Raw genomic sequence first — 25,287 nt, 5'->3', positions numbered from 1 at the left:
ATCCTCACTTGCTCTCTCTGCGTTCCAAGCCAGCGCTGCACCATATGTTCACTGCAGCGGGCGGCCATCACTTCCTTTTGGAGCCCCGCCTCTCCAACATCACCTACAATATTGTGCACAATGAACAGACAGACGGCTTTGATGCTTCACTAGCAAGTCCACTTAGATGTGATAAAAGTGTCCAACAAAGGTGTAATGCTCGCATTCGTTATTCCATGTCGTGTGGCCAAAGCAAAGCAAACCTGCCAAAGTCCGTAGTTAGAAAATTCTGAATATTATGTAACAAACCACACGCAGGATTAGTCGTGATCTCGCGCTATTGCTTTGAGGAAAGGCTGACGGGGATCATTTCATTTGAATTACAAATGGTATAATCCATGACAGTAAATAGAAAGTGGCACCTCTTAAAGTGAAGTTTTAGACGTCAAAGATGTGTGGCAGTGTACTTGAGGTCATAACAATGTAAGATAAATTAAAACTATTCTAAGATTGACAAAATGATGCCCCTCTTAAAAGGTTTTTAGTTGCTTCATGATGCCAGCAAAGCCCTGCATTTATCTCCTCAATTATCGTCAACATAATTCATTTGCGCCAAAGCCAAACTTTTAACTTTGGCCCGAGCAAAATGGCAAAAAAAATATTTTATTTATTCATGTTTGCAGCCAAACGGCGCAGGAAAACGAGCGATTTTGGTGTAGATTTTCTCTTTTGCAGGAGCTGCCACGTTTCTGTCGAACATGGAGTCACCTCTTTGGAATCTTCGAGGCAAGTGTGTGACTCTCTCGCCATTCAAGAACACAACTGAAGTAGGTTACAACTCCGATACGACTTTCCATCACAAGCGGTCGATGTTGAAATTCTTGCCTCGCGACGCCTCCTCTCTGCTCAGCAGACCGCCGCTGGAACAAAAACATTGAGGTGGGCCCATTTCATGTCTGGGAGGGGTTACTGAAGGGGGCCCAAGGGGTGCACTGACGACCAGATGTGGGGATTTGGAAAGAGGGATTTTTATTTGGGGGGGGGGTGCTTTCCTGTAGAAAATGCGGATGTTTGACTTGTAGTATTGGAGCAGTTCCTCCGAAATTCAAATATTGCTTCGGTGCTAAGGAACTTTGATGAAGTGAATTGAGCAGCAATTTAAGACTAATTCGACATTTTGAACAGCGCGTTTGTCCTTTTGTGTGAAACTCAACTTTTAGGCAAACACTTTGAAATTGTGAAAAAAAAAAATGATTGAAGTTGAATTAGAACGTAGCAATGTTCAAATAGTAAAGCTCAGCATTGTCTAGTTTGGGCAAGAGCTTACTCGGAAGTAGGTGAGTTTATGCTTTAATTTTGAAAGGACAGCGGAACTGGAAGGTTCGACATGCAGCCGACTGAGAGAAACAGCTTTGGACCAAAAAAGCGAGAAGGTCTGAGGAAGGAGTGAGGAGGCTCGACGATGTTGACGCACGACGCCAAGCCAGAACCGAACCGAACTCAAACTGACTTTTCCAGCCGTGGCGACCCGGAGCATGCGTCCGAGCGCAGGCGACAGAGAGACGCAACATACGGAGCACGGTGATATAACCTGACCACCTGCGGAGTTTTGTCGCTTCGGATCATCGCGCAAGTCTGGTCCGGTCGACTCCAGGATGCCTTTCTGCAAGCGCGCGGTGCTGCCGCGGGACTTGTGCAAGCCCGGCGTCGGCGGCGGGACGGCGTCGGCGGCGGTGGTCGTGGACCTGGCCGACGTGTGCGCCTTCACTCTGGCCTCGGTGCTGCGCCAACTTTCGGACCTGTCCAGACACTCGCTGGGCGTCCTTCAGGAGCTGGAGGGCGAGCTGGTGTCCGTGTGCCAAAGATCCGGCGCGCTGGAGTGCAGACTGGGCCGACTGGTTGAGATGCTCCGCAAGAGCCCGCAAACGCACACAGGTAAGGCAAATAAAGCAAAAAGTTTCTTGGTGACTTTCGTTAAGTCCAATTATAAACACGATAGACGGGAAAATATTCAAATCAAATGAATACTATTGCAGCCCTCCCTTTATGTGACTGGCTCCGTCTGATTTTTCACGGTCCTTGTAAATATCCCTCACACTGTTTAATGCACCTGTGACTTCAGATGTGTGCCAATCACGTGACATTTGCATTTCCAGACCCACCTGATTGGTGCAAAATCTGCCATGCAGAAAAACAATTTTCTTTCAAGAATACTTTACCACCCTCTGAAACACTTGAAGCACATTTAAATTCATTGAAACGTTTTAGAAAAATTCTACTCATGATTTATTTGCTGAGTCCCCCCCCTCAAAAAAAAGAAGTCACGAGTGCTTGCTTCAAGGATTTGTCACTCCCAATGGAAGTTGTTTAAATTGTACATTTAAACAGCCAAATGCTCAAACAAACGTTATATTTAACAAACGTGAGCTAGCTTAACGCTCAACTAAGAGTATGCAAATTAGCATGGATTTTACAGTTATTAGACATTTTTAAATAACTGCTACTTTAACATACACAGCGCAGCAACACATTCAACAAGTAAAAATAAATTTCAACAGCAAAATATTCACGCAATTGAGACGTTGCAACAACTCATTAGCATATATTCTTCTTCTCTTTTTTTAATTGTGCTGCATGTCCATCCAATACAGTTCAGAGTTGCTCTACAAGTTTTGGCACGTGATACTACACAGCAGTTGCGCAACACTAAACTGGACTCGTGAGCTGTAAAAAAAAAAAAAAAAAACGAACGGAGAAAAAAAAATGCAATTTAGCGGAGCTTCGCTGTTGTAAGATTTGCATTGGCCAATATTACAAAAACGTTGTATGATGTTTGCTGGCAGATGTTCCAGAATTCAACTCGCTTTCGCCAGCAGCAAGCATGTTTCTGTTATAGTTTGACGGGTGCGTGTGTGCGTGTGTGTGTATATGTGAGTAATAGAAAGTCCCCCAAACTGAGTCCAGATGTAACACTGGAAAGAGGAGAGTGAGATAAAAGAAAACATAAGAGTGTAGCTGACTTTCTAACTTGCAGGCGTGGACGTTGACGTGTGTGCGAGAGTGCCTTTCTGTTTATGAGAACTAAAAAGCTCCTCACTTTCCTCCTGTGCGCTGTCCAAATTCCCAAGCAAAAGCGTGTGGGCCCCACTAAAGTGGGCCGCGTGGGCACGAGATGTGCTCGGTTAAATAATCAATAGATCATCATTAGATCATCTTTAGCGTCACTCGTCCAACACCTCCCTCCTCCCGCACTCGCCTCCTCACGTCGAAAACAAAGATGCAACGCAATGACATAACTTGGCAGCAACTCACACGCTGAGGTTATTTCAGTTAAAAAGCCTGCAAAACACATCTTCCCTGAGGAGAGTTTACTGGTGTGGCCGCTGTAGAGTGTCTCGTTGTTGGCTGCGAGTGCATGCATGTCAAGGGGAGAATGACAGTAGAGCGAGGAGGGGGATTTCTTGGAGGAGGAGGGGGGGGGGGTCTAACTTGACAGGCAGCATGTGGACAAGGGTTCTACGCTGCGCGTGGGTGCATTAGAGTGCCTCGTTGTTGCTACAACCCGCAGGGTGTGCTTTCAGCAGAGAAACGGGTTGATTATTTTTTCTTTTCTTCCCAATGATTCTAAAGCCTTATTTTATTAACTTGGCTTTTTTTTTTAATCAGTCAAATTTGCTAATTAGTTAACAATGCTATAAGCATATATAAACAGATTTAAAAAGCTAATTAAATGAGTGTTTTGGCGCCATTCACGGAATAGGTTCCAGTTGGTTTTTTTAAGACTTAGGTGACTTATTTTAATGAAGACAATTTTGAATGTGAAATATAAATCATTTTCTCCAAAAAGGGGTAGAAAGTGTATCAAATTATTGGCTTTTTTTCTTATGTTGGTAATACAGTTAAATTAGAAAGAAAACAAAATATGGTTATAGATCAAATTGAAAAGAACGATGATCATTGTAACAGTGTTTTCTTCTTTTTCCAATTATTTCATTCATAAAGATTATTGAGTTCACTTGAACTTTTGAACTTTGTGCTTTAATTGAGCGCAGCTTTTTTGCACCTGACGAATACCTCAAATCCCCCCCAAAGAAACACTAAAAATAAGCATTTTCTAAGAACAAAAACTAGTTCTCAAGTGTATAAAATACGAAAAGCTAAGTGAATTTGCGAAACAAAAAGTCAAAAGAAAACAAAAGCTAAAACACACACGCGCGCACGCACGTGCGTTTTTGTGGCTGTATTCCTGTTGGGAGCATCCCAAGAATGTGGACAGGAAGCAAATTGAGTTGTTTTTGTGCCTCGATGGAATTTGGCCTAAAAGTGATTTATCCAGCCTTCGTCGCGTCCCCCTTGGCCAGGTCCGGTCCGCCGGCTCCTCACAGTGACTTGCAGTTGCGACGCGTCCCGTTGCCGCCTAAATCCCGGGTCGTCGGGTTCCCACGGCGACGTCAGCTTCCCGCTTGGGCGCCCCTCCTGTCAGCTCCTCCTCTTTCCCCCGGTGTCTCGTTTTCCCACCGTCAGTCAACGCCCCAGCCCTGCGATGCTTTTGAAAATCAAGTGTGAGAACATTGAGACTTGCCTTCACACTGGCATTGTTCTCTTCATGTGACGTCATTGTATTAGTCCCAGTATTCTTTTGTGACTTTTTTATTTCAATATTTTCGGATCGTCTTGATGGCAAGGAGCTGTGCTGAAGTCAATTAAGGAGCTTCATTTGGACAAAAGTAGCGTTTTGTCATGATGTCCTCTCAGGAAATGCTCAACATTTTAACGACAATTTTGGCATCTGTCACGATTTGTTGGAGAAACAAAGAGAGCGGGAACCATAGCATGCAGGAAGTGTGCGTGTGTAGAAATGTCTTTGGCTCCAGAAATTTGGGCTGGCCGCGCGCTCGTGCGCCTATTTTCCGGCCCTTTTTTATGTGCAACGCACGCACGCGCGAGCACCAGTCATGAGGCTGCTGTTTATATGATCTCATTGGGAGACGATTCCCGTGGCAGTCGAATGAAAGAGAAGGAGGGAGGAGTCGGTCATGGTGGGGAGGGGTTGGTTGGGGGGTTCCAGAAGGAGGCCAATTGTCCCAAAAGCAGATGTTTTCCCCATATTGCACGCTGGACGTGGAAGTCAAGCAAGCTAGAGGTGCGAGTGCGTGCGCGTCTTAGTGTGCCTCATTTGTGCGCTTGTGCGTGCGTGGTCCGTCAAGCCCCACGTGACCGGGCCTCACCTCCCCAATCGATGCTGCAGGATGATCAAAGTGTGTTCGCCCCCCCCCCTCTTAGCGCCACCTTGTGTACTGCAAATGATTAGCATGTAATGTATGGACGGTCAAATGTGACGTCATGGTCGCCATGAGGGTGGGGCTTGTTATGCTAACCTGGGGCGTGTTCTCCACGTGCTTCGCTTTGGTATTGTTGTGCGTCGACGATTACATTCCGGTCATGAGTTACGGTCTCCTCCCCAAAAAAGTATTGCAACAGCAAGGAAGCCACATACATTAAATGAACTCGGAGGGAACAATATTTAAAGTTTGATGAGTAATTTGCATCTTGTGGAGTTGCCTGTATATTTCTTCTCTCCAAGTCTTCTTCGAACAGTTAATTGTGATGCACTCACGCTTGCCCCATGGAGGTGAGCAGTCAGTCTTTGGCTGTTTTTGCAAATGCAGTTTTCACAGGTGAAACCCAAAGCCAAAAACAAACACTAGCTAATATTTCACCAGTCAATCAAAAAGGCAACACCCCGACAACTATAAAACACTCATCAATCACATGTCCCAATACTTTTGCACACTTTACCTCAAAGGTGCTCTTTCCTTTTCACCACATCAAGATGTAAATACCGGGAAATAAAAACTGCTATTCTCAACCTTTGTCCCATATTCATCTTTTGATCTGAGACAAAAATGGAAATGACCTTGCCATTCCAATACTTTTGGAGAAGACTGTATATTTCCAGTCACAGGGTGGCAGCAGAGGTCCGTTCTTGCAACCACGTCCCACCACACTTTGAGATCCTCTCCTGTCCCGCAACCGCCACAAAAGTCTGCTTCCAATTAGCAAGCATGCAGAAGAAAAACAGAACCATCGCCCCTCCACCCCACAGCCACCATCCCACCTCCCCTCGACTTTTTTCCTCCATTCGCTGTTCACCGCAGCGAGAGGGAGAGTGAAAGAGGGGGACGGTGCATTCACGGTCCTCTCGTGTTTTGCAGCTTTTTTTGTGTTCCGTGCAGGACGAGCGGCACTCAGGTATGACGAATGGAAGTTCTGCGTTTATTTAAATGGCGTGGGCACGAAGGGCTCTCGATTTGTCGTTGTTTCAGGAGACGGGGATTGATTCTGGTTGCGTTTGTGGTTCTCTAAGTGCGTGTTCACTGGCGGTGGCAGCTGCCAGCTCCAATGAAATTAACCCTTTCGCTCTGCACACGAGGAATGTGTTTGTGTTCGAAAGTTTGAGGCTAACGCTGGATTGGATTTGAATATATACCGTTTTTTTTTTATTATTATGAATCGATTACGTTGAGGGTTGGATGGAGAATGCTGATTTATTGTTTGACTTGAGCGGGTGAAATATAATGTGGCGTGCAGAAAAGGAGAACTGGTGTGAGGTTCCAAATGGCCACTTCATTAGGTACATCTGCACAGCTTTCATTGCTTCACGAGCAAAAGAATATCAAACAACAACAACATGTGAATAAGGTGTGTCTTATAATCGTTGTGGATTTTGGATGTGATTTCTGAACACTCGATTGCAGGCTACATAAATCCAGTAAGATGGGTTGCATTAGGCTATTTGTGCATTCAAAATCTGTTATTATTGATTTTAGTTTTTCTCGCATTTTTGTCTCTAAAAGTACACACATTTTTTTTCATTGATATCCTTAAATGAAAATTTTTTTTTTTTAGTTTTTAAATAATTTACAAAAAAAGGGCCCTAAATTGATTAAAAAATATCTATAATATACATTTAACCGTTTCTTTGATTAAACAAGCAGTTAACAATGTCTCCTCTTCCCCAAAATTGTTCAGTTAAAAAAGCATTTATTCTTTAATTTTGTCATTCATGTATCTTATTCAATAGCTGTTGATTTTAAATTCTGTAATAAAAAATATGGACATGTAACTATTTATTTTATGAAAACAATTGGTTGAATATAATTCTGCTAATTAATTACACTACGTTTTTATACATTTAGAATATATTTTTTACCGAACAATTTATGACTCCGTTATGAGTGAAATGATCATTATTTTCATCTTTTCGCTTCAAACTTTTAATTAAAAAGTAATTAAAATGCGCATATCCAATTTTTATTTTAATTTATCCCATCAAATAACTGCTTAATTGGTGTGATGCTAAACTAATTCAAAAAATGAAATGGTTGTTTTTTTTTTAAAAATATATTTAACAATTAATTGTATCAAGCAATTGGTTAATTCATTTCATTCAATAAAATAAAAAATAATAATGGGGGGAATGTGCTAGTGTACCTAATGACATGACCCCATCCCCCGTTCTCCTTCAGCATCCCATAATAACCGCCAGCCCAGTCCCCTTCGCCTCCTCCTCATCTCATGTGTCGCTCTGCCTCCCTCCAGTGCTCTCACACTCGCCGCCTTCTGATTGGCTCTCGCCAGCCTGGCTCTTTTATCAATTGAGCTGCGGATGCTGGGATGCGACTGGCTGGATGCTAATCAATGCGACCGCCGCTCTCTCTCTCTCTCTCTCTCTCTCTCTCTCGCTCTCACACACCCAACATATGATTAGCCAACAGCTCACGTAAGCGAGGTATACTGACACACTCTCTCTCTCTTTCTCTCTGCGCCTCTCTCTGTCTGTGGCGCTCGCCCTTCCTTCCGCACACACGCATCCTCTCTTCGGGGATGCAGATGTGACGCCTGCTCGCCTCACGCACGAGGGCCACACGCGCTTCACTCTTGATTTTGTCCGTGCGTGTCGTGGAATGCATCTGTGATGTTTTGGGACAGGAAGAACAGTGCGGGCAATCCACAAAGGCGGCCCAAAGGGAGACACAGACCCAAATCGGCAACAGGTACTTTTGCATCTATGGAAATGTGGATATGCAACATTATCTGCTGGGTCCAACTTGAACTCACGGCTTCTCTTTCACATCCTCATGTGACAATAATCGGAGCTGCACGGCCGCTATCGCCGATTGTTGCTCTCGTCCTGCCGTTATTTGGAATGAAATGGGTCACTCAGTCAGTCTTTTGCTTGTGGACCCGACGTGGCAAGAACGAAGCAGGCGCGTTAGCCTTAGCGCGTGATTAATGGGCTGCACGGGCTCGTCCCGCTTGCGATCGCCGGCGAGCTTGCCATGGCGGGGAAAAGAGCGAGACGTGGCGGTGACGACCCTTCGTCAATCACGGCCTCACATTTATTCCATATCCTCGATAGACCCGTGATCGACTAGTATGCTCTTTGTCCTCACTTCGAAGACAATGTCGATAACGACTGTGTCTTCTCCTTCTACCTCAACATCCCACTCATACTACTAATCAAGCGCGACGTTAACGAGCAGAATTTTAGTATAGTAGTGCGAGTTGCACGGTTGTCAACAAAGGCGCAGTTTTTACTCGCTAGTGACGTACCAGTCGTTGTTAAACTTGTGTCTAGAAATGTCACGCAGTAGTGGAAGGCAGTAGGGGAAAACTAGTGCAATCATTTTATACTAGTATGCGCTAGTTGTTCCTCTAGTGCGCTTAATTGTCTTACGAGTGAGGATACATCGCAGAGTCGCACATGGACCAATTATTAGGATATCAAAAAAATGCTCAAGCGGCTTGTTGACTTGTGTACTACGAGTGAACGGCTAGAACTTAACTAGTGGAATGTCACTAGTACTCCAGTGCTCTTTATTTTCTTACTGATCAGACGAGCACTTGAACAATCGACTACATGCGTGTGTAGCATGTGCGAGGCGTCCACAGACTTTTTGACCTTGGCGAGGGGAAGCGCATCTTTTGCAGCTGACTTTGAAATGCGGCCGCGTGCTCGTTCATGATGATGATGATGATGACGTCATCCCGGTCGCAGTGGTGACAGAGAACAATGAGTGAGACAGGGAAAAAAAAAAACCAAAAAAACCGAAGAAGAACCGTGACAGCGGAGGGGCGTGCACCTCCAGCTGCTGTTGCCGTGGCAACCGTGCAGGTCACCGGAATGGAGCAGCTGATAACAAATGTGTTTGTGTTGTCTGACAACAACAACAATCGCTGCATGATGATGATGTCGGCGTCTCCCTAATGGGGAGTCAGTGAGCTGTGGAGTTTCATTTAGATAAAAGTAGTGCTTCGCCTCCATCTTTAAGGACTTTCGCTATGTGTAGCATGTCTGTGTAACTTCCCCTTTTCATCAGTGAGGATTCACAGTATGACTGTGGCGCCATTTTGATGCCAGTAAACTATTTTGGAGTGAGCTGAGGAGTTTTCTTTTGTCATCAGTAATGCTCCGTCGGCCCCCTTGCTCCTTAGCCACTACGGGGAAATTTGGAATGAAACAGAGACACAAGCGTTTTTTGGCAGACGATAAAGAAGATACTATTAAATAGAAGTTGCCAAAAGGTTTGCGAGGCTGTTTTTGTTCGCCCGTCTATGGCATTTTGCTTTGGGTTTTAAGTATTTAAGCGAGTGGTGATTATTAGGCAAATGTATGTGGCTCTTCAATCGAAAAACTTGCAAGTTGAAGAAGAGGATTGATAAACTTCATTCGCACTTAGAAAAAAGGAAAACTCTTCCCTCCTCCCGGCGGCGGCCGCCATGGTTTTCCTCTCTGCGGCGCTCCCTCCACGTCAGTGCCCCCGTGTCGCTTCAGGCTATCAGACATGCGGCGTTTGCGGGCCAGGCCTGGTAAGAAAGAGACGATGAAGGGCAGGAGCGCTTCCGGAAGTTTCTCTTTAACTGCTTGTGACGATGCAGGATTCCTGCACAATCTTGATACGAGATGCGCGTTTGGATGGAATGACTTTCGGGATAATTCTGCTTTTTTGTCTGGAGACGTGCGGATTGAGCCCTTGTGTGGATTTGGAACTCTGGAGGGGGAAAGGAGGTCAAGAAGTTTTTTTCCATTTCACAGCACAAATGGCTTGCAATGGAATGTGACACCGAGTGGAATATGCGAGTTGCACACGCATGTCACAAACGGGCGCACATGCATGCACAAAAGTTGTGCATGCGCTTGTTGTTGCTGCACCACAGGATTCCTAATAATTTATTACTAATCTCTCTGTGTGTGTGCAGGGGTGTGTGTGTGCGTGTGTGTGTGTGTGTAATGGAAGGCTGGATGAGATTGTGATACTTTTCAATCCAGCAGAATTTCTGCATATCCAACACACACGAACCTTAACAACGCACGCAAGCAACACACCAGAGCTCGGAAGGAACTCGAGCTGCGACGAATGGCGTTTTTGTAGATGATTTATTTGTTGATTTGATTATTTCAATGAATCGGATTTAAATAAATCAATAAATTCCATCCCTTTATGAAAAAAAATCAAATTAACAGCGCAGAGAAGGTAAAAATATAAATTGACGATGATTCAGTTCCTGGTTTGAACTTTAAAATCCGTCAGGAAATCAGCAAAATGTGTGATTGGTGTTTCCAATGTCGAAGGACTAGAGAAATCCGAGAAAATTAATGAGAGGCTGAAATTCCGCCGCTGACGACAATTTGGACAATTTCGAGCTAAAAAAAAAGGTCTCAAACCGATTCATCGATTATCAGACTAGTGGTCGATTAATTTGATAATCAATTAGCTAAATATTAATGAATTGTCTGAGTATTTATTTTCTGACAACTTTGGACTTTTACTCAAAATGCTGCAATTGGGCTGTGTGGTGTGGTTTGTCAAATGAGGTTGTTTACTTTTTTTCAACCTCAATGTAGGATGACGCGACACAATTAAGTCATTCACTGCCATTGACGGCTAAAGACGTCAAAGATCACTTTTCTTTTTTTTTATTAGACCGGTCGTGAATGAGTTAAATAAGAAAATAGCGAGAGGGAACATAAATGGAATCAGATCTCGTCTGATGGTGATCTTTTAAAGCAGGCGTGGGCAAACTACGGCTCGGTTTTTTTAATAGAGTATTTGTCAAGCTCAAGCTTAAAAAAACTTTTGGATAATTAAGTAAACGCCGATGACCTCGCTTCTGCTGGACAAGTACGGCTCATGTAAGATATTAATGGACAAAGACGAAAGCGAAGTACGTTTTCGCAATTTTATCGTTTCATAAATGAACGCTGTAGTTCCGGTTATTTTTTGTCAAAGTATTTTTGTTTGATTTCATAAATGATCATTTTAGTGACATTGTTTCAGCAATTATAATAACCACGTTGCATTCAGCGGGAGACGTCTCAGTGGGAAACGGGAGTTACCAGGATAAATTGATTTGTGTGTGTGTATCGTGTGTGTGCTCTTGCTTGCTTGCGTGTCGCTCGTGCACACAGATGTGTCGGTCTATCCACTGTAGAGTGCGCATCGTCCTCTTCAATTTTTTTTCTGTGACTTCACTTCCTGCGTCGAGGCAGCAGTTAGACGGTTTATCCTGGTCAACTTTGCGCAAATTTCAGAGTCAGCACTCAGTGAGTGTGCGCGCCACGGGTCCCATCGTCGGATCCTGAATGTGCATAGCGTGCAGTCTTGCGTGTATTTAGCGTGTGACGCCACAGACGGTGTTTATTTGTGGTTCTCTTGGCACATTTTGAATGTTTAGTGCCGTGCTTTTTAAAGTCGGGGGTGGCGGTCCGTTTTTTTGGGGTCCCGTAAATGATTTGCACTGGATAGGGATTCAACCAATGACTTCTTACCTTCTATCCATTATAGCCAATTAAAATCTTGGATATAATTGTGACCTATAATCACGTCAATCTGTCATCCCTTTTTTGAAGAAAGTCTTTTTTTTTCATGCACTCAATAAAGTCCTATTTTTTTTTCCCAAGAACAAAGTTAAATTATTTTTCGAGAATAAATGCATGTTTTTTCCACAATGTAAAGATAATAATATATCAAGCAAGATTAAGACAATGTTTTTGTATCTGTGTGGATGTCACGAGTCTTGTTTGCTGTGTTTTCTTTGACGACTGCCCAAACAGTCTCCGACTTGCGCATCTTTGGCCAAACAGCTTCGCGACGGCTCTCGAATGACTCGCTCGCAGCAAACCTTTGACGTGGAGGTGGCGTGACACTTTGGGGTTTGAATGCTCCGCGTGAAATATTTGTGTTTAACGAATGCATAACATGAGTGTGACTTTTTGTCTGGACCTGCTTACATGAATTACTTTTTCCAAGCCCTTTGAACTGATCGATTGTATCTGTATGCAGCCGTGCACGCGGAACATTGCTCGTATTAGGACCTTGTAAATCGCAATTGCTCATTCTTGTTAATCCCTGCTCACCTTAACCATCTTGCTGCCGTGCTAGTATTAATACCAAATGAGGCTTGTGCTGATGCAGCCGCGTATCCATGACAATGGTGTGCGTTGAGAAATAATGGCTCAATATAATTATAATCAACTTGGGCAACCGTTTTGCCTAATTTTTAGTGCCTCGTGATGGAGGTAATGACAAGGATGAAGAGGAGTGTGTGTGTGTGTGTGTGTGAATAATTTTTTTTTAACTATTCCAAACCACGTCCAAAGGCCTTTGAAGGCAGCGAGTGGTTTCCATAGTGACAGTACACCTTCCCTTGCAGCAGGGGGCAGTAATGAGGCAGCCAAATCAGACGTTCTTGCCCGAATGGCCATTTCTTCAGGCAGCAGCCGTGAAGCGCGTGCACTTGGACGGCCAATGTGCGGGTGCGCGAGTTCTTAAACAGCCTCCACAGGCGTTCCCAACAAGGGAGAAAATATGGCCTGGGAAATAGGCTCTCTACTTTGATTTGTGCACAAGAATAACAAATTGTCAGCTGAACGTTGGAGCCTCACTTATATTCGTCTGTATTTGGTTTGAAATTTACAAGGGATCCTGAAGGGCCAGGGACAAATTAAAATTGACATGGCAACACGTTGAGGCTGAAATCTGATTGGACAAAAAAAAAAAATATTCTGCAAGCCAAGAGAGAAAGGAGATAACTTCTGCTGACGCTAGAGTGCACCATAAAGACATCTATATCGCTCCAGTTAAGCCCCTCTTGCATTTTATTTGACATTCTGAAAATATATTTATAAATAATTTTCGCAAAGCCATGTATCAATCAAGCTCCCTGGAGGAAAAAAAAAAAATCTTCCTTTGTCTCTGCGTTGCTAACAGCAATCTGTTTTGGTTGCGTGCTCTGACCTTCCTCTTCTATCTCCTTCCGATTCAACACACCTCTTCCCCTCCCCGGTTTCCTCCCCGATCTCTCATTCCTTCCTTTCTTCCTTCCTATTTCTCCCTGACAACACACGGCGGTGTTATGTAATCTCTGGCTACTAGTTATGGAAATTGTGAGCATTTGATGTACTTTGCTCTCTGCGTCTCCTCCTCCTTCTTGTTCTCTCTCTCGCCATCCTCACTCTCAATAATCTTATTTCCCACCCTCTCCTCTTCTCTCCTCTCTCTCCATCGCTCTACCGCATCCATCACTTGCTCCCCGCCTCCCGCAGCCACTGTCGGACTCGAGGCGGAGAGCGTCAGGTGCGGAGGTAGCAGCAGCGGCGGCGGCGACGGCGGCTGCGGCGGCAACGGCAACCATCGCCACAACCACGCCGGAGGAGGACGGCGAGGAAGCTGCGACCACGGCAACGGCAATGGCGCGCCCCGCTTCAGGTCTCCATGGCAACAGAGCGTGAACGTGTTTGGCTCGTGGAGCAGGCCCGAGTGTGTGGAAGAGCTGCACCAGCAGGCGCAGCTTAACCTCCAGAGCCTGCTGCAAGGTACGGACAGACGGACGGATGGAGAGGGAGCGAGCGCGATTGGACGGATGGAAGGTGTGTGCGTGCGTTTTGCTCGGGCGGAGGCGAGTGTTTACATGCGGCGCGTTGATTATGTGCAGCTGCGTTTCACGGTGTGTGTGTGTGTTTCTCTGCATACTGCATGTAGGCTGACAGAGGCACTGCAGATGATGCAGCCTTGTTATTGAAGCTTCTGAAAGGATGTGTGTGTGCGGGGGTGTGCGTGTGTGTGTGTGTGTCTCAACATGGAGGCTTGGAAAGTGCACACTGACGGCGACGGTCACTCTTCCTTTCCACTGTGAAAATCGGTTTGGTGTGATGCTGCTGCTCCTCCTCTCTCTCTTTCATTGTCACTCTGCCTTCTCGCCCTCTGCCTCCACCCAAGCAATCCGAACGATCGAGTGGTGGCCACAAAGAAGCCATGAGAGACTAATTGACTTGTTGCACCACCAATGTTGGCAGCATCTTAATGCGTTGCGGGTCCTTCACAAACTTACCGGTGGCCAGCGACGTACTGGGCTTGAAATTCTAATTTGAGATAGAGAGCGACCAAACGCTGATCTTTTTTTTTTTTTTTTAACATCCAACCGGAATAGTCAATTTTTTTCGAATTGATGTCTTTTTTTTTTTTTAATTAGACAATTATATTATCTTGCATTTTTTATTTTATAAATTTGTTTCGGAGAAAGTAATACAAAACTAACAACTTTTAAGAACGCGTCCTGATAATAAGCAAAATGGCCACGCCCCCATGTCCCGGAAGGGACCAATCACAATTTTGTCCATTCAAAGTCATAGTAAATACGTTGCCAAAAATGTTAAAACAAGACCAACCGAGTTTAATTTTTCATAGGTCAAGCGTTACCTCTGTGCTACTCCTACGCCACTCAACCGGAAATGACGCATCTAGTTTGGCCGCACTGCTCTCGGTGTGTACTTGTAATGCATGCAGGCTACCTTATTTATCACCCTCTTTCTGTTGAACAGTATGTTTTGTTAAATGTTGGCTGTTTGCTGGAAATTATAAAGGAGGAATTAGGGCTCATTGGGGGAAAAAAAACAAAATGGCTGAGCCATGTCGACCATTCGGGAGTTGTCCCGAATTTCCCAATGGCCAACACAAACCTGCTGGTGGCCTTGTTGTTGACAAGAGAGTGTCAAAGGAGACATGTTGAAAATTTGTATTTAAGCAAAGGTAGTGCTTTGCTGCCATCTTGTGACATTTTCGTATCAAGGAACTATGTTGAAGCGGGTTGATGAGTTTTGTTTGGACAAAAGTTACTCTTTGAGTCCCTGCCCACCACGAACAGCTGGTCTGTATCGTGGCTGTTGCTTTTCTCTGACTAAACGACATGACTTACTGTAAACAGGTAATTAATTTTGCCTGACGAGCGTGATATACCCGCAGGAAGTCATCAAGTTTGTCTGTGAGTGCGTGGTCGTGTAGCTTACGTAACACCCGGATGTCTCCCACCACTAAATATTCATCCTCGTCCATATTTATAACGCTAGCGTTTGGGCCGCGAGTCCATCAGCCGCCCGATGCCAACGCTCGGTGCCAGCTTGGCATGAGTGCAACCGAAACGAGCTTTGTTGGTTTTTTCGCAGCGATGCACGTTGTATGTCGGGCCATATCGCCAGGTGTCAAACTCAAGGTCCTTCATTTGATATCGTCATATCGCTGGGGGGGGGGAATACAGTTTCTCGTCCACATGCTCACAAAGCCAAGTGAAGCCAAGCGTGTGCACAAAGTGTACGCGGACAAAGATGAACGCCGGGCTTTGTTTGTGTCCATTTCCCCTCTGCGCCTCTCAAAGGGTGACCCGAAGCACCCGGGTGCTTATTATTATCGAGGATGTCTGGCTTCCTCGCTGAATGGGTTCGCTGTGTACACACACAAACACGTACACACACATATACACTTCCACAAGCTGACTTTTGACTGACTGGACCTGAGACGTTAACAATGTGCGCTTTAGTGACGTCTGAGTGCTCGCCTGGCTGGAGGCAGCGAGTGGGGCAGTTTTTTTTGTTGTTTTTTTTTTACAGCATACCTTTTTCATTCTACATGTGTCCCTTGCCCTCCCTCCTTCATGATCTCAGTACAATGTCCTGCAGCCATAATCCCTATCAGCCGGCAGTAGTAAGAAAAGTCTACACACCCCTGTTTAAACAGTTTTTTTTTTTTAATATTGAAAAAAAATAGCCAGTAATGAATCATTACAAAACCCGTCTCCATCATAAATTCTTCTTTTAATAACGCATTCTCTACCCCCACATCCTTCAATCGACCGCGACACATACAATTCGCATATACATATTGTGCTCATGTGAGGTACCTTTATCTTCCTCATAATCAACTTGCCAAACCGAGATTCACCATCTCATGGTTGTCCACTCAAAAGCCCTGCTGATCTCAAATGAATGCAAGGCAGTGGTTAGCAAACCTGGATTTCACAAAACGTACGTGACGAATATATACGTCAGTGGCAGTCAACGCTTGGGTTCCATTGTGCAGTTGGTCTCACTCTTGACAGCTTTCAATTCCCCAGTTATTGCCCACGTGAGCATCAAAGAAGCAGAATGAGGTAGGGTTCATCCTCGTTGACAGCGCAAAATGGTGACTGCCTTACATGGCCCGTGTGCTTGCGTCCACTTACTAATTAAACTCTGCCTCCTGCAAGGCTCAAGCCACATTTAGATGCCCTCAGCACCTCCAGTCACGAACAAAAAAAAAAACTTTTGGCCAACTCAGCGCTCTCAAGTGCCCCCCCCTAACCCCCTGCCTGTGTTGCTTAGCAACCACACCACCACCAGTATGGAATCCATATGGAGCAAGTTTAACCCAGTTCTCTATACCTCAATGTGTGTGTGTGTGTGTGCGTGTGCGTGTGTGTGTGCGTTGAGGGGCTTTAAGGGATGAGTGGAGACTGGGTCAGGAGTATGTTTTGGGGGGAAAGGATTGGCTGGTGGATTGTGAGGGGGAGTGTGTGCGCGTTTGTGTGTGTGTGAAGTGGGGGGCAAGGCGGGTGAGCCGGGGGGGTTGGAATCTGTTTACAAAGGCCTGGGGGGAGTCGTCTAACTCTAAGCTGCAGGAGCAGAGGGGAGTGCAGCGAGGCTCAGCTAAGGAGAGGAAAGAGTGACACGGAAAGTGGAAAAGGAGTTGAAGAGTGAGAGATGAAAAGCTGCTGGATTGAAAACACGTTGAAGGAGTTAAAGTGAGGCTTGCAACTGATGCTTGGTGTGTGTGTGTGTGTGTGTGTGTGTTTGTTTATTTGTTTGCTTGGGTCTTTGTGTGCAGGAATGTGATGCTAACACATGCCGCGTTGCTTTGCGGTCGCTCTGTGCAGACTTTGAGGAGCAGCTGTGCGACGGCAAGCCGCCAGGTCAGACGTTCCGCCATCCGCCCTCGCAGAGCTCCGACGACACCTCCGCCTCGCTCGGCTGCCGCTCGCCCGTCTCCCCCGCCGACAAGCGGCCCGACTTCATCTTTCTGGTAAACGCAGCTGATTGGATGACGTCAACTTGTTTGAATAGAATCACCGCAAAAAAAAAAAAAAAAAAAAACGTAAAAGAGGCCAGCTTGGAGTGTCCTCGGCTGCTCCTTTAATGTTGTCGACTGACGCTAATGGAATAGTCCGATGATAAATCCAGTATGAAATCCAATGAAGTGAAGGCGGTGCACACGGCGCCACATCACATTCACACTCTCAAAAGGCTTTTATTGAGATGTTTGAGCGTCTCCCGGCTGGAAATGTGACATCTCCATTAGGAATTTATCGCACATGACATGAGTGATGCTTTTCTTTCCAGCCAGTCGGAAAGCATCTTCTCCAGGACATCATTTGGAGAGACCCCCCCAAAAAATACTATTTGTTGCCATGGCAACCAGCGAGACTAGTGAGTCCTGAGACCTGAGCCCTGAGGTGATTCCACTCCTCCTGGAGCCTCTTAAATTGCTCTGTGAAGTTCACGCCTGGTGGGGCTGATTTCAATTAGATTTTAAGAGTCCCGGGAGATGACTTGGATCGAAATTCCTTTTGACAGCAGCGAACGTACTCGCTCCTTCAAGAGTGTCAAGTTGGAAAATGGCCAGACTCTGGAGCTAAACTATAAAGTGGTGGTGGTGGGAAGTGAAGGCTAGCAAGGTTGTCGGCCAACGTAATTGTATAATATATATATATGCCTGTGGGTGAAATTCCTACCGACACAACCTAAACGTACAAAGTATGTTTTTCCAGAGCAGCGGAAGCCGTAGAAGTCATGACAACGTGTCCCATGACTTCAGTATCAAGGGAGCCAATTAGGCTGACTCCTTTTAATGACTTTTATTGTATTTTCCCAGTAAGTGGCAGTGGATCAAATTGAAGACGCTGGATGAGCACTTACAAGAAAACGTCAGAAGTAATATTGACTTTTTACAATCAATCCATCTGTTGCGTTCCTCATTCAGCCGGCATCCAAGCAGCTCTACGAGGATGAGACCACCACCTCAGTCTTCGGACTGAGGTCCCTGGCCAGCCCGTCTCTCTCGCCATCTCCATCCTCCTGCGAGTCCGATCGCCCCCCGGTAGGCTGGAGCGCCAGACCGCCCGTCGCGGAGAAACCTCGCTGGCACCTTGGCAGACGCACGCCGGCTCAAATCACAGCAGGTAGGAACAGCTGTGAGCTTGTCACACAAGTAGATAATTGACCCATCGCACCACTGTATTTGTTTTTGGAGTGAAAGGTCAGGTCTTGTTGATGCTGCCGTACTGCATTTAGTCTATGGACCATCTACTTCTTTCCACTTCTTTTCATGAGCGAACAGGTAGCCAGCAGCCAGTTTGCTGTTGCCATGGTAACTTGCTAGTCTACCTCTTTTCCCAGCAAAAAAAAAAATAAGAAAGTGAGCAAAAACAACAAGGTAGCAATGGAAGAATAAGAGAAAGTGAGCAGGCAGCACATGGAAAGAATGTTGGCAAGAAGGCCAAAAGAGGGATGAAAGAAAAAGCTAATAAAAGAAAATGTTGTCACACGTCCGCTCTCGCCTCTTCTCTCTCCACTCCGGCTCACGACAGTAAGCAGACAGGATTCAGGGAGGGACAAATGCAAGGAAAAAATATTTTCTTTGCGCGCGTCACAGCCCAGGGAGAGAAAAACTGCTCGGGTTCAAAATGTGATTTTGTTATTGTTTTTTATTTTCTGAATGTATTCAATTTGATCCAATTTAGGATTGTTGGGCCTTGGAGGAGGTCTGCACTCCACTGCATACCGTTCTAGCTTCAGGGTTCTCTTGATATCAATAATTCTACTTTTCTGTATGGATGACTACATCGCAGTCATTTGACTTCCGAAAAGCATCTTAAAGGAGATCAATCGCATCCGATGACCATCGGTCCACCTTGCCTGCAGGTGAAGGCGGGGGAGCAGGAGTTAAATTCCATGGTGTGGACCTGCTCCAGCACTCTGCCTCCCCATCTCCAGTGGAGCACTTTCACCAACCCCGCTCCCTAGAACCTGTCACTGACACCCCTCAGCAGAACCTCGCCCTGAGGAAGATACACTCCAACCTTGACACCACCTCATCTGCCGGTATGTCTGTTGAGAAAGACAGAGCAAGAGAAATTCAATTTTGTGAATCGTTTTAATGAATAGATTCATGATTAATCTTCTTTCACAGATATCATCCTGGACCAACCAGGAACCATGGACCACTCTGGCCTGATTTGCTCCAACACGCCTTCCAGCACCTGGAACGGACCAAAAGGCTCCACCTTCTCTCCCGGGGCTTGGAACGAGCCTTACAACTACATTGCCAAGAAAGGTCCGGCAGTTCCGCCCAAACAGCACAGCGTCATTGGTCATACAAGAGGCGGAGCTCAGGAAGGCCTGGTGCTAGTGAGCAACTCGCAGTCTGTTTCCTTCTCGACCATGTCAGACACTTCTGGAAGACAGAGGACCAATGTGCCAGGGATGGAGAGGAGGAGCGAGACGGAGGGGGCCTTGGCAGATGGAGGGAGAGGTGGTGTCGAGGCAGCGAGGGGAAGGGGGATGTCGGCGCGCTCGTTAGCTGCGGCGAATGCATTCAAGTTCCGTGAACGTTCTCTCTCCACGCCCACAGACTCGGGTTCCTTTTGCTTTCCTGAGCTAGGCACGGATCAACCGGATCGGACTCTGGCATCCACGGGGAATGGGAATGTCACATCTGCAGAGCACCAGTGGCATCATCATAACTTTTTGGGTCTCAGTGAAAACTACGCTCTCCTCTATCCCAGAGGGAGCTCAGAAGATAGTGCCAGCACCGCCGACACAATTTCTGTTTCAGCTTCGGACTACAGTGCTGAAGGACGCTTGTGCCTGCGCTCGCGATCCATTTCCCTGAAGAAGTCTAAGCGCAAGCCACCGCCTCCCGTAAGGAGCGTCTCTCTCATGAAGAACCTCGGCCAGGCTGAGGGAAGGATCCACCACGAGGGTTTGCATCGGGACGGACGACCAAAAAGCCTGCACATCCCCAGGGACCACTTCCCCGATTTCCAGCCCGATTTCCTTTTGCCCACCTCCAGATCTGGGGAGTTTGGCACGGGAGGCTGCGATGGACCTCCGAACCTGGAGATTCATGTGCCAGAGAGGGAGGCAGAACCAACTTTGTCCTCTCACTGGCAGTTGGGAGAATGGAAGAACAACGACACAAACAGGTAGGATTGTTTGAGACTTGGCCGCTCTGGATATTTTCCTTTCCTTCATACCTTTCCTTTATTTATTATTCCAGGTCTCTATCGGGCTCCAGCACTGCGACAGGTACGACTGTGATTGAATGCATGAAGGTCAGAGGCAGTTCAGAGTCATTGCTCAATTCACCTGCCACCTCCAGAGCCACGTCACCATCGCACCTCCTTGCTGAACCCGACGTCAAGCCCATTTCACCCTTCAAGCCCCTTGGACTCATGTCCCCATCAAGTGGCTATTCCAGCCAGTCAGAAACTCCCACCCCTACCGTGCCGCTCAGTCAGCCAGCAGGTGCGGGAGGAGCGGGGTCTTCCGGGACATTAGGATGCAAGATGCGGCCAAAGATTCCTGAAAGAAAATCTTCGTTACCGTCACCGAAAGATCCTGCCGCCAGATCCAGATTATCATTTGAGATGCCAGGGAATGCCCATTTGGAGCTGTCATCAATCAAGCCAAAGCAAAAGGCCAGCAGACGGCATTCAGACACATCCACAGCGGCAAAACCTGGAAAAATTAGCCCCAGCTCTTCGCAGGTTCTCCCCATGGTCACCCAGAATGAGCTGAAAACAATTCGGCTTCGTTCGGTCTCACGAGGCGACCTGGAGGACTGCCCGGACGGTGCGTCAGATACCATTGAAGAAGAACAGCAGTGCAGAGACTTTGAAGACGACGCCAGCCCGCCTCCCACCCTACCCAAACCCAAGCCACCGGTTGCTGTCAAACCCCCTCTGCCAAAACGGCCCCTTAACCTGCTTCTGAAGTCCCAGTCCTCTACGCCCCCTCTCACCCAGGACTCACCCCCAGCATCGCCCGTGGACCGCCCAGTGCCACTGGGCAACATTTACAAAGTTATGAAGAAACCCAAACCCAAAAAATCTCAGTCACAAAATCTTTCAAATCAATCTGTAATCCCAGATTGTAATTCCATGTCCACCCCACATATCGCCTACACCCAGTGCCTCTTCGACCTCCCTCCCCTTCCGGAGCCCCAGCCCCTTCTAGAAGATCCCATATTGGAGCCGGATTTTGAAGTCGGCCTTCAACTTGGACCAGAAGACGGAGGCTCTCTCCCTTCTCCCTGCAGTCACCAGGAGGACCTGGAACTCCTGGACAAGAGCAGGACCCTTCCTTCAAGAATGACAATCTCCTGTTTGGCAGAGTTCTCCGACAAAAAGAAACCCAAGGTGGGAAAAGTGTCTTCAATAGCATCTTGCTGATCGGTTGTTTATCAATTTGATCTCAAAACAATTTCTCGTCAGGTTCCTCCCCCTGTACCCAAGAAGCCGAACGTCCTACTGCTTCCTTCATCTTCCCATCCTTCAACTAACAGCGGTACAGACCGCCAGACTACACCGACTGACAGCCCGCTGGGCCTTCCGTCCCCGGCAGACGTTTTCCCACCAGAAAACATTATGTCAAGTCCTGAAATGTCAACACAGGATGAGAATCACTTGGGAGAAGACGCTTTGGCAGAGTCTTCACCTCACTCTTCCCAGCTGGACTCCTCCCTTGTGGAGGTGTCAGAGAAAAGTGCCACCACAGAGACTGGGGCAGGTATGTTCATAAAAAGTAGGGATGGACTGGTCCAAGATAAAGCAAACTAGTTACTCATTCTATTCCTGATTTTGGGTGATGCAAACTTGCAGCTTGAATAATTTTAACAACTCGATGTCCTCTTTAGACGACAGCGTGGCCAGCGACAAAACGGTGCTTCACATTGTGGAGGAAACAGACGAAGACTTCTTGGCCCCCACGACTGCAACACACACCACCGAAGACCTGTTCACCATCATACACAGGTGGGTTTGACTAGCTTACGAAAACAATGCCACCCGTGCATAATAATTGGCTCAATAGGAAGTTTCGGCAAGGCAGGCAGAGAATGATGTTACCTGGCAACGGCTTCAGCAGCGACCACTGCTTCTGACTTTTCGCTGCTGTGGACACTTTTCTTTCCTCACAGAGATATCGATTCATGCACTCACATGACGCTAGTCTCTTAGCAACTGAATCTCGTCATTTTTCGGGGTGATGCTGAAAATATAAATAGCTCGGAATAACATTAAGGAAGGTTGAGGATGAGATAGAGAAAGCGGAGACTGGTAGTGTGTGGAAGATTCGATAACTGTGGAAGAGTTAGTCCGACTTGACTGATTAGGTTTTTTAAATTGAGGTTTTAGCTTGGTCACAGAACAACTTAAAACTCTAAAGTCAAGGTAACACCATACTGTATTTGTCCATCTCTTCTACTTGGTTAGGTCAAAGCGAAAGGTTCTGGGTCGCAAGGAGCCTTCTGACTCCTTCGGAAGCCGCCAAAATCTGACGTCCCCAGTCAAGCAGATGAACCTCCCCACGGGTGGCGGCCAGAGGTCAAGCTCCCGCAACGAGAACTTCATGGCCCTGCTGCAAAAGAAGGGCAATAAGTCTTCCAGCGCAGGGGCCAGGGTGTCCGCCGCCGAACTTCTCAAAAGCACAAACCCCCTGGCAAGACGTGTCACCGAGCTCTCTGGCGAGGGTGGAGAAGTCCGGTCCAGCCAAGGCAAAGCCAGCGAACAGTGAGGTCATTCCTTTCTGGATAAGCTAGCGGCTAACGACTTAGCTCCAACCACTGGCCGACCATTTGCGTCGTCCAATCCCGTCAGAGCGCACTTTTGGACCAAATGGTCCCTGGCTTGGTTGGAGTCGTATCGTTCTCTATTGAAGCTCTGGGGGAGTGAGCAAGAGAGCAGAGACGGGATCGCGCGACTCGCTCAGTGGAAATGACGGATGGAAAAAAGATGTGCAAAGGTAGACATTTATTCTTTTCTCCTGGTTGATACCAACAACTCCTGATGAAGATGACAGTGTAAGCATGAGAAATGTGATTTTCAGGAACTGTTGTTGTAATAATAATCCTTGGCCGACTCGTCCGCAAGCTCTTTCAAGTCAGATACCGCTTAAGAAACCCCACCGATGGACTAAAGCACTTTTCTTCAATGTCAAAAGGCAGATGACCCCCCTTGCCCCCCCCCCTCCTTGCAACCGCCCCAACTTGTTTTGTGTCTTTTGTGCCAGTGGGACGTACGCATACACTATTATGTATGTGTCGTGTACAAAGAAATTCTACAGACAACAAACAAGACATTGCCCATGTGATGGAGGAGAAACACAAAGAACAGAAATGTCCGCACAAGCCCGTGTGTGTGTAGGCATGAGTATGTGTGTGCACAAATCCTCATCATCATTATCATCGTCATCATGCCTGCGGAATTTCTGCATGGAGAGCATGAAGCAGGCCCTTTTTTATCGTCTTGTCGTTTTGGTCTCCGGTGACGGGTGCGAAGAATAAACACACAACGAACCAGAGGGGGACGCTCTGCGTGTGTGTGTGTGTGTGTGTGTGTGTGCGCGTGAGAGCACAAGAGAGTTTTTATGCGTGTGTGTGCTGCCGTTTCCCCAAAAAGGGAGCCAAATCGGGCCCCACCTCTCGTGTGAGTGTCGAGCACTTCTCCACCCCGATTGGCCACCCCAATGCACGCCGTCACTTCCTGATCTCTCCTACGCTCCCGCCGTTCCTTTTGACCTTCCCTTCGTCTACACCGGCTGAATGTCAACAAGCGACCGGTCACAAAAAGACGTTTGCTCTTTTTTTTTTTACTACCCCCCCGTAATGGACCTTGGGATGGATCAGGACGGGACGAACGGCGACGTGAAGGTTACATGATGAGATGGATTTACTTCCTCTTTGCATTCCCTTCATGCCATTGTGTCAGAGCGCCATCTGGTGGCGGGAGGATGCGGCGCAACACGCTCTTCTCTTAATTCAGTCAACATTGTGACGTCAAAAACGCATCGCTGCTTCTGACCTGTCGTCAAGTGATGCTTTCATTTGGATATTTAGTGGATGAAAACCTGTCCAACTGTATTTGTTTGCCTTGTAATGCAAGGTCTGACTACCTTACTGCAGCTCTGTCTTTTCTTTGATGCTGTTATTTTGTGGACGCAACAATGTTGACAAACTTCCTAACATCAGGAAATATTTCCATTGATTCATTCGCTTGATATAATACAGATACTTTACGCCATGTTAAAATGGCCTCTCTTTACTTTCTGTGTGTGTGTATGTGAGATGCATCAGATAATCTTGCAGCGCGGTCGTGTTGTACATCAATTCGTGTACTTTGAGTTGTAGGCCGTTTGACGCGAGCATGCTGCACACAACACGAGCTGATGACGCCATGTTGTAAGACCCCCTTTGCCTCCATGCCACTCTTAGGTGAGGCAAAATAGCACCCAAACGCCACTTGGGGGCAGCCTAGAGCAACAGACATCAAGAGAGTCAGACCACTTATTGGAGTTCTATTTTTGTTGTTAAAAAAAGACATATTTAAAGGAATATTCCATATATGAATTAAATCCCCTCGTGGCCCATCCAGTGGTTTGGTGTGTAGCTGCCCGGATAAGCGCCGCATTCCAACATGCCAGTGCCATGAAGTGATTCTATCATAAATAAATTATTTTTCTTGCGTAAAAAACTGTTAAGTCTTTGTTTCATTACTTCAGGTTTGCCGGTGCAAATAACGGGCGCAATCATGACTGTTCACGCAAACAGATGTGGAAGCTGATAAACTGGATTTTTCTTTCCGCCAAATGCACTAAAAACCACGCAAAGTTAATAGTCCACATATGCAAATAGAATTATATAACACGTGCGATGTGATTCA

At 46.5% G+C, this 25,287-nt stretch overlaps 1 protein-coding gene across 2 annotated transcripts; it reads left to right on the top strand.

Annotated features, from left to right (window-relative positions):
• Positions 1 to 1,393: 1,393 nt before the first annotated feature.
• nhsl2 (NHS-like 2) lies at positions 1,394 to 25,107 on the top strand. 2 transcript variants are annotated; one of them, XM_088293209.1, is made up of 10 exons: positions 1,394 to 1,914; positions 13,589 to 13,858; positions 17,227 to 17,372; positions 18,330 to 18,528; positions 19,271 to 19,450; positions 19,539 to 20,553; positions 20,628 to 21,768; positions 21,844 to 22,138; positions 22,266 to 22,383; positions 22,843 to 25,107. In XM_088293209.1, the coding sequence occupies exons 1-10, from the start codon at positions 1,635 to 1,637 to the stop codon at positions 23,141 to 23,143; spliced, it is 3,945 nt and encodes a 1,314-aa protein (XP_088149335.1). In that variant the 5' UTR covers positions 1,394 to 1,634; the 3' UTR covers positions 23,144 to 25,107. The 2 variants fall into 2 exon arrangements, with proteins under 2 accessions (XP_088149335.1, XP_088149336.1); XM_088293210.1 differs by lacking the exon at positions 1,394 to 1,914 and adding an exon at positions 7,765 to 8,036.
• The last annotated feature ends 180 nt before the right edge of the window (positions 25,108 to 25,287 follow it).

This window comes from Idiotropiscis lumnitzeri, chromosome 4, assembly GCF_059441095.1.
Source record: "Idiotropiscis lumnitzeri isolate Australia: NSW breed Sydney's pygmy pipehorse chromosome 4, RoL_Ilum_1.0, whole genome shotgun sequence".
Taxonomy (NCBI): Eukaryota; Metazoa; Chordata; class Actinopteri; order Syngnathiformes; family Syngnathidae; genus Idiotropiscis; species Idiotropiscis lumnitzeri.
This window is presented reverse-complemented; position numbering and strand designations above follow the sequence as displayed.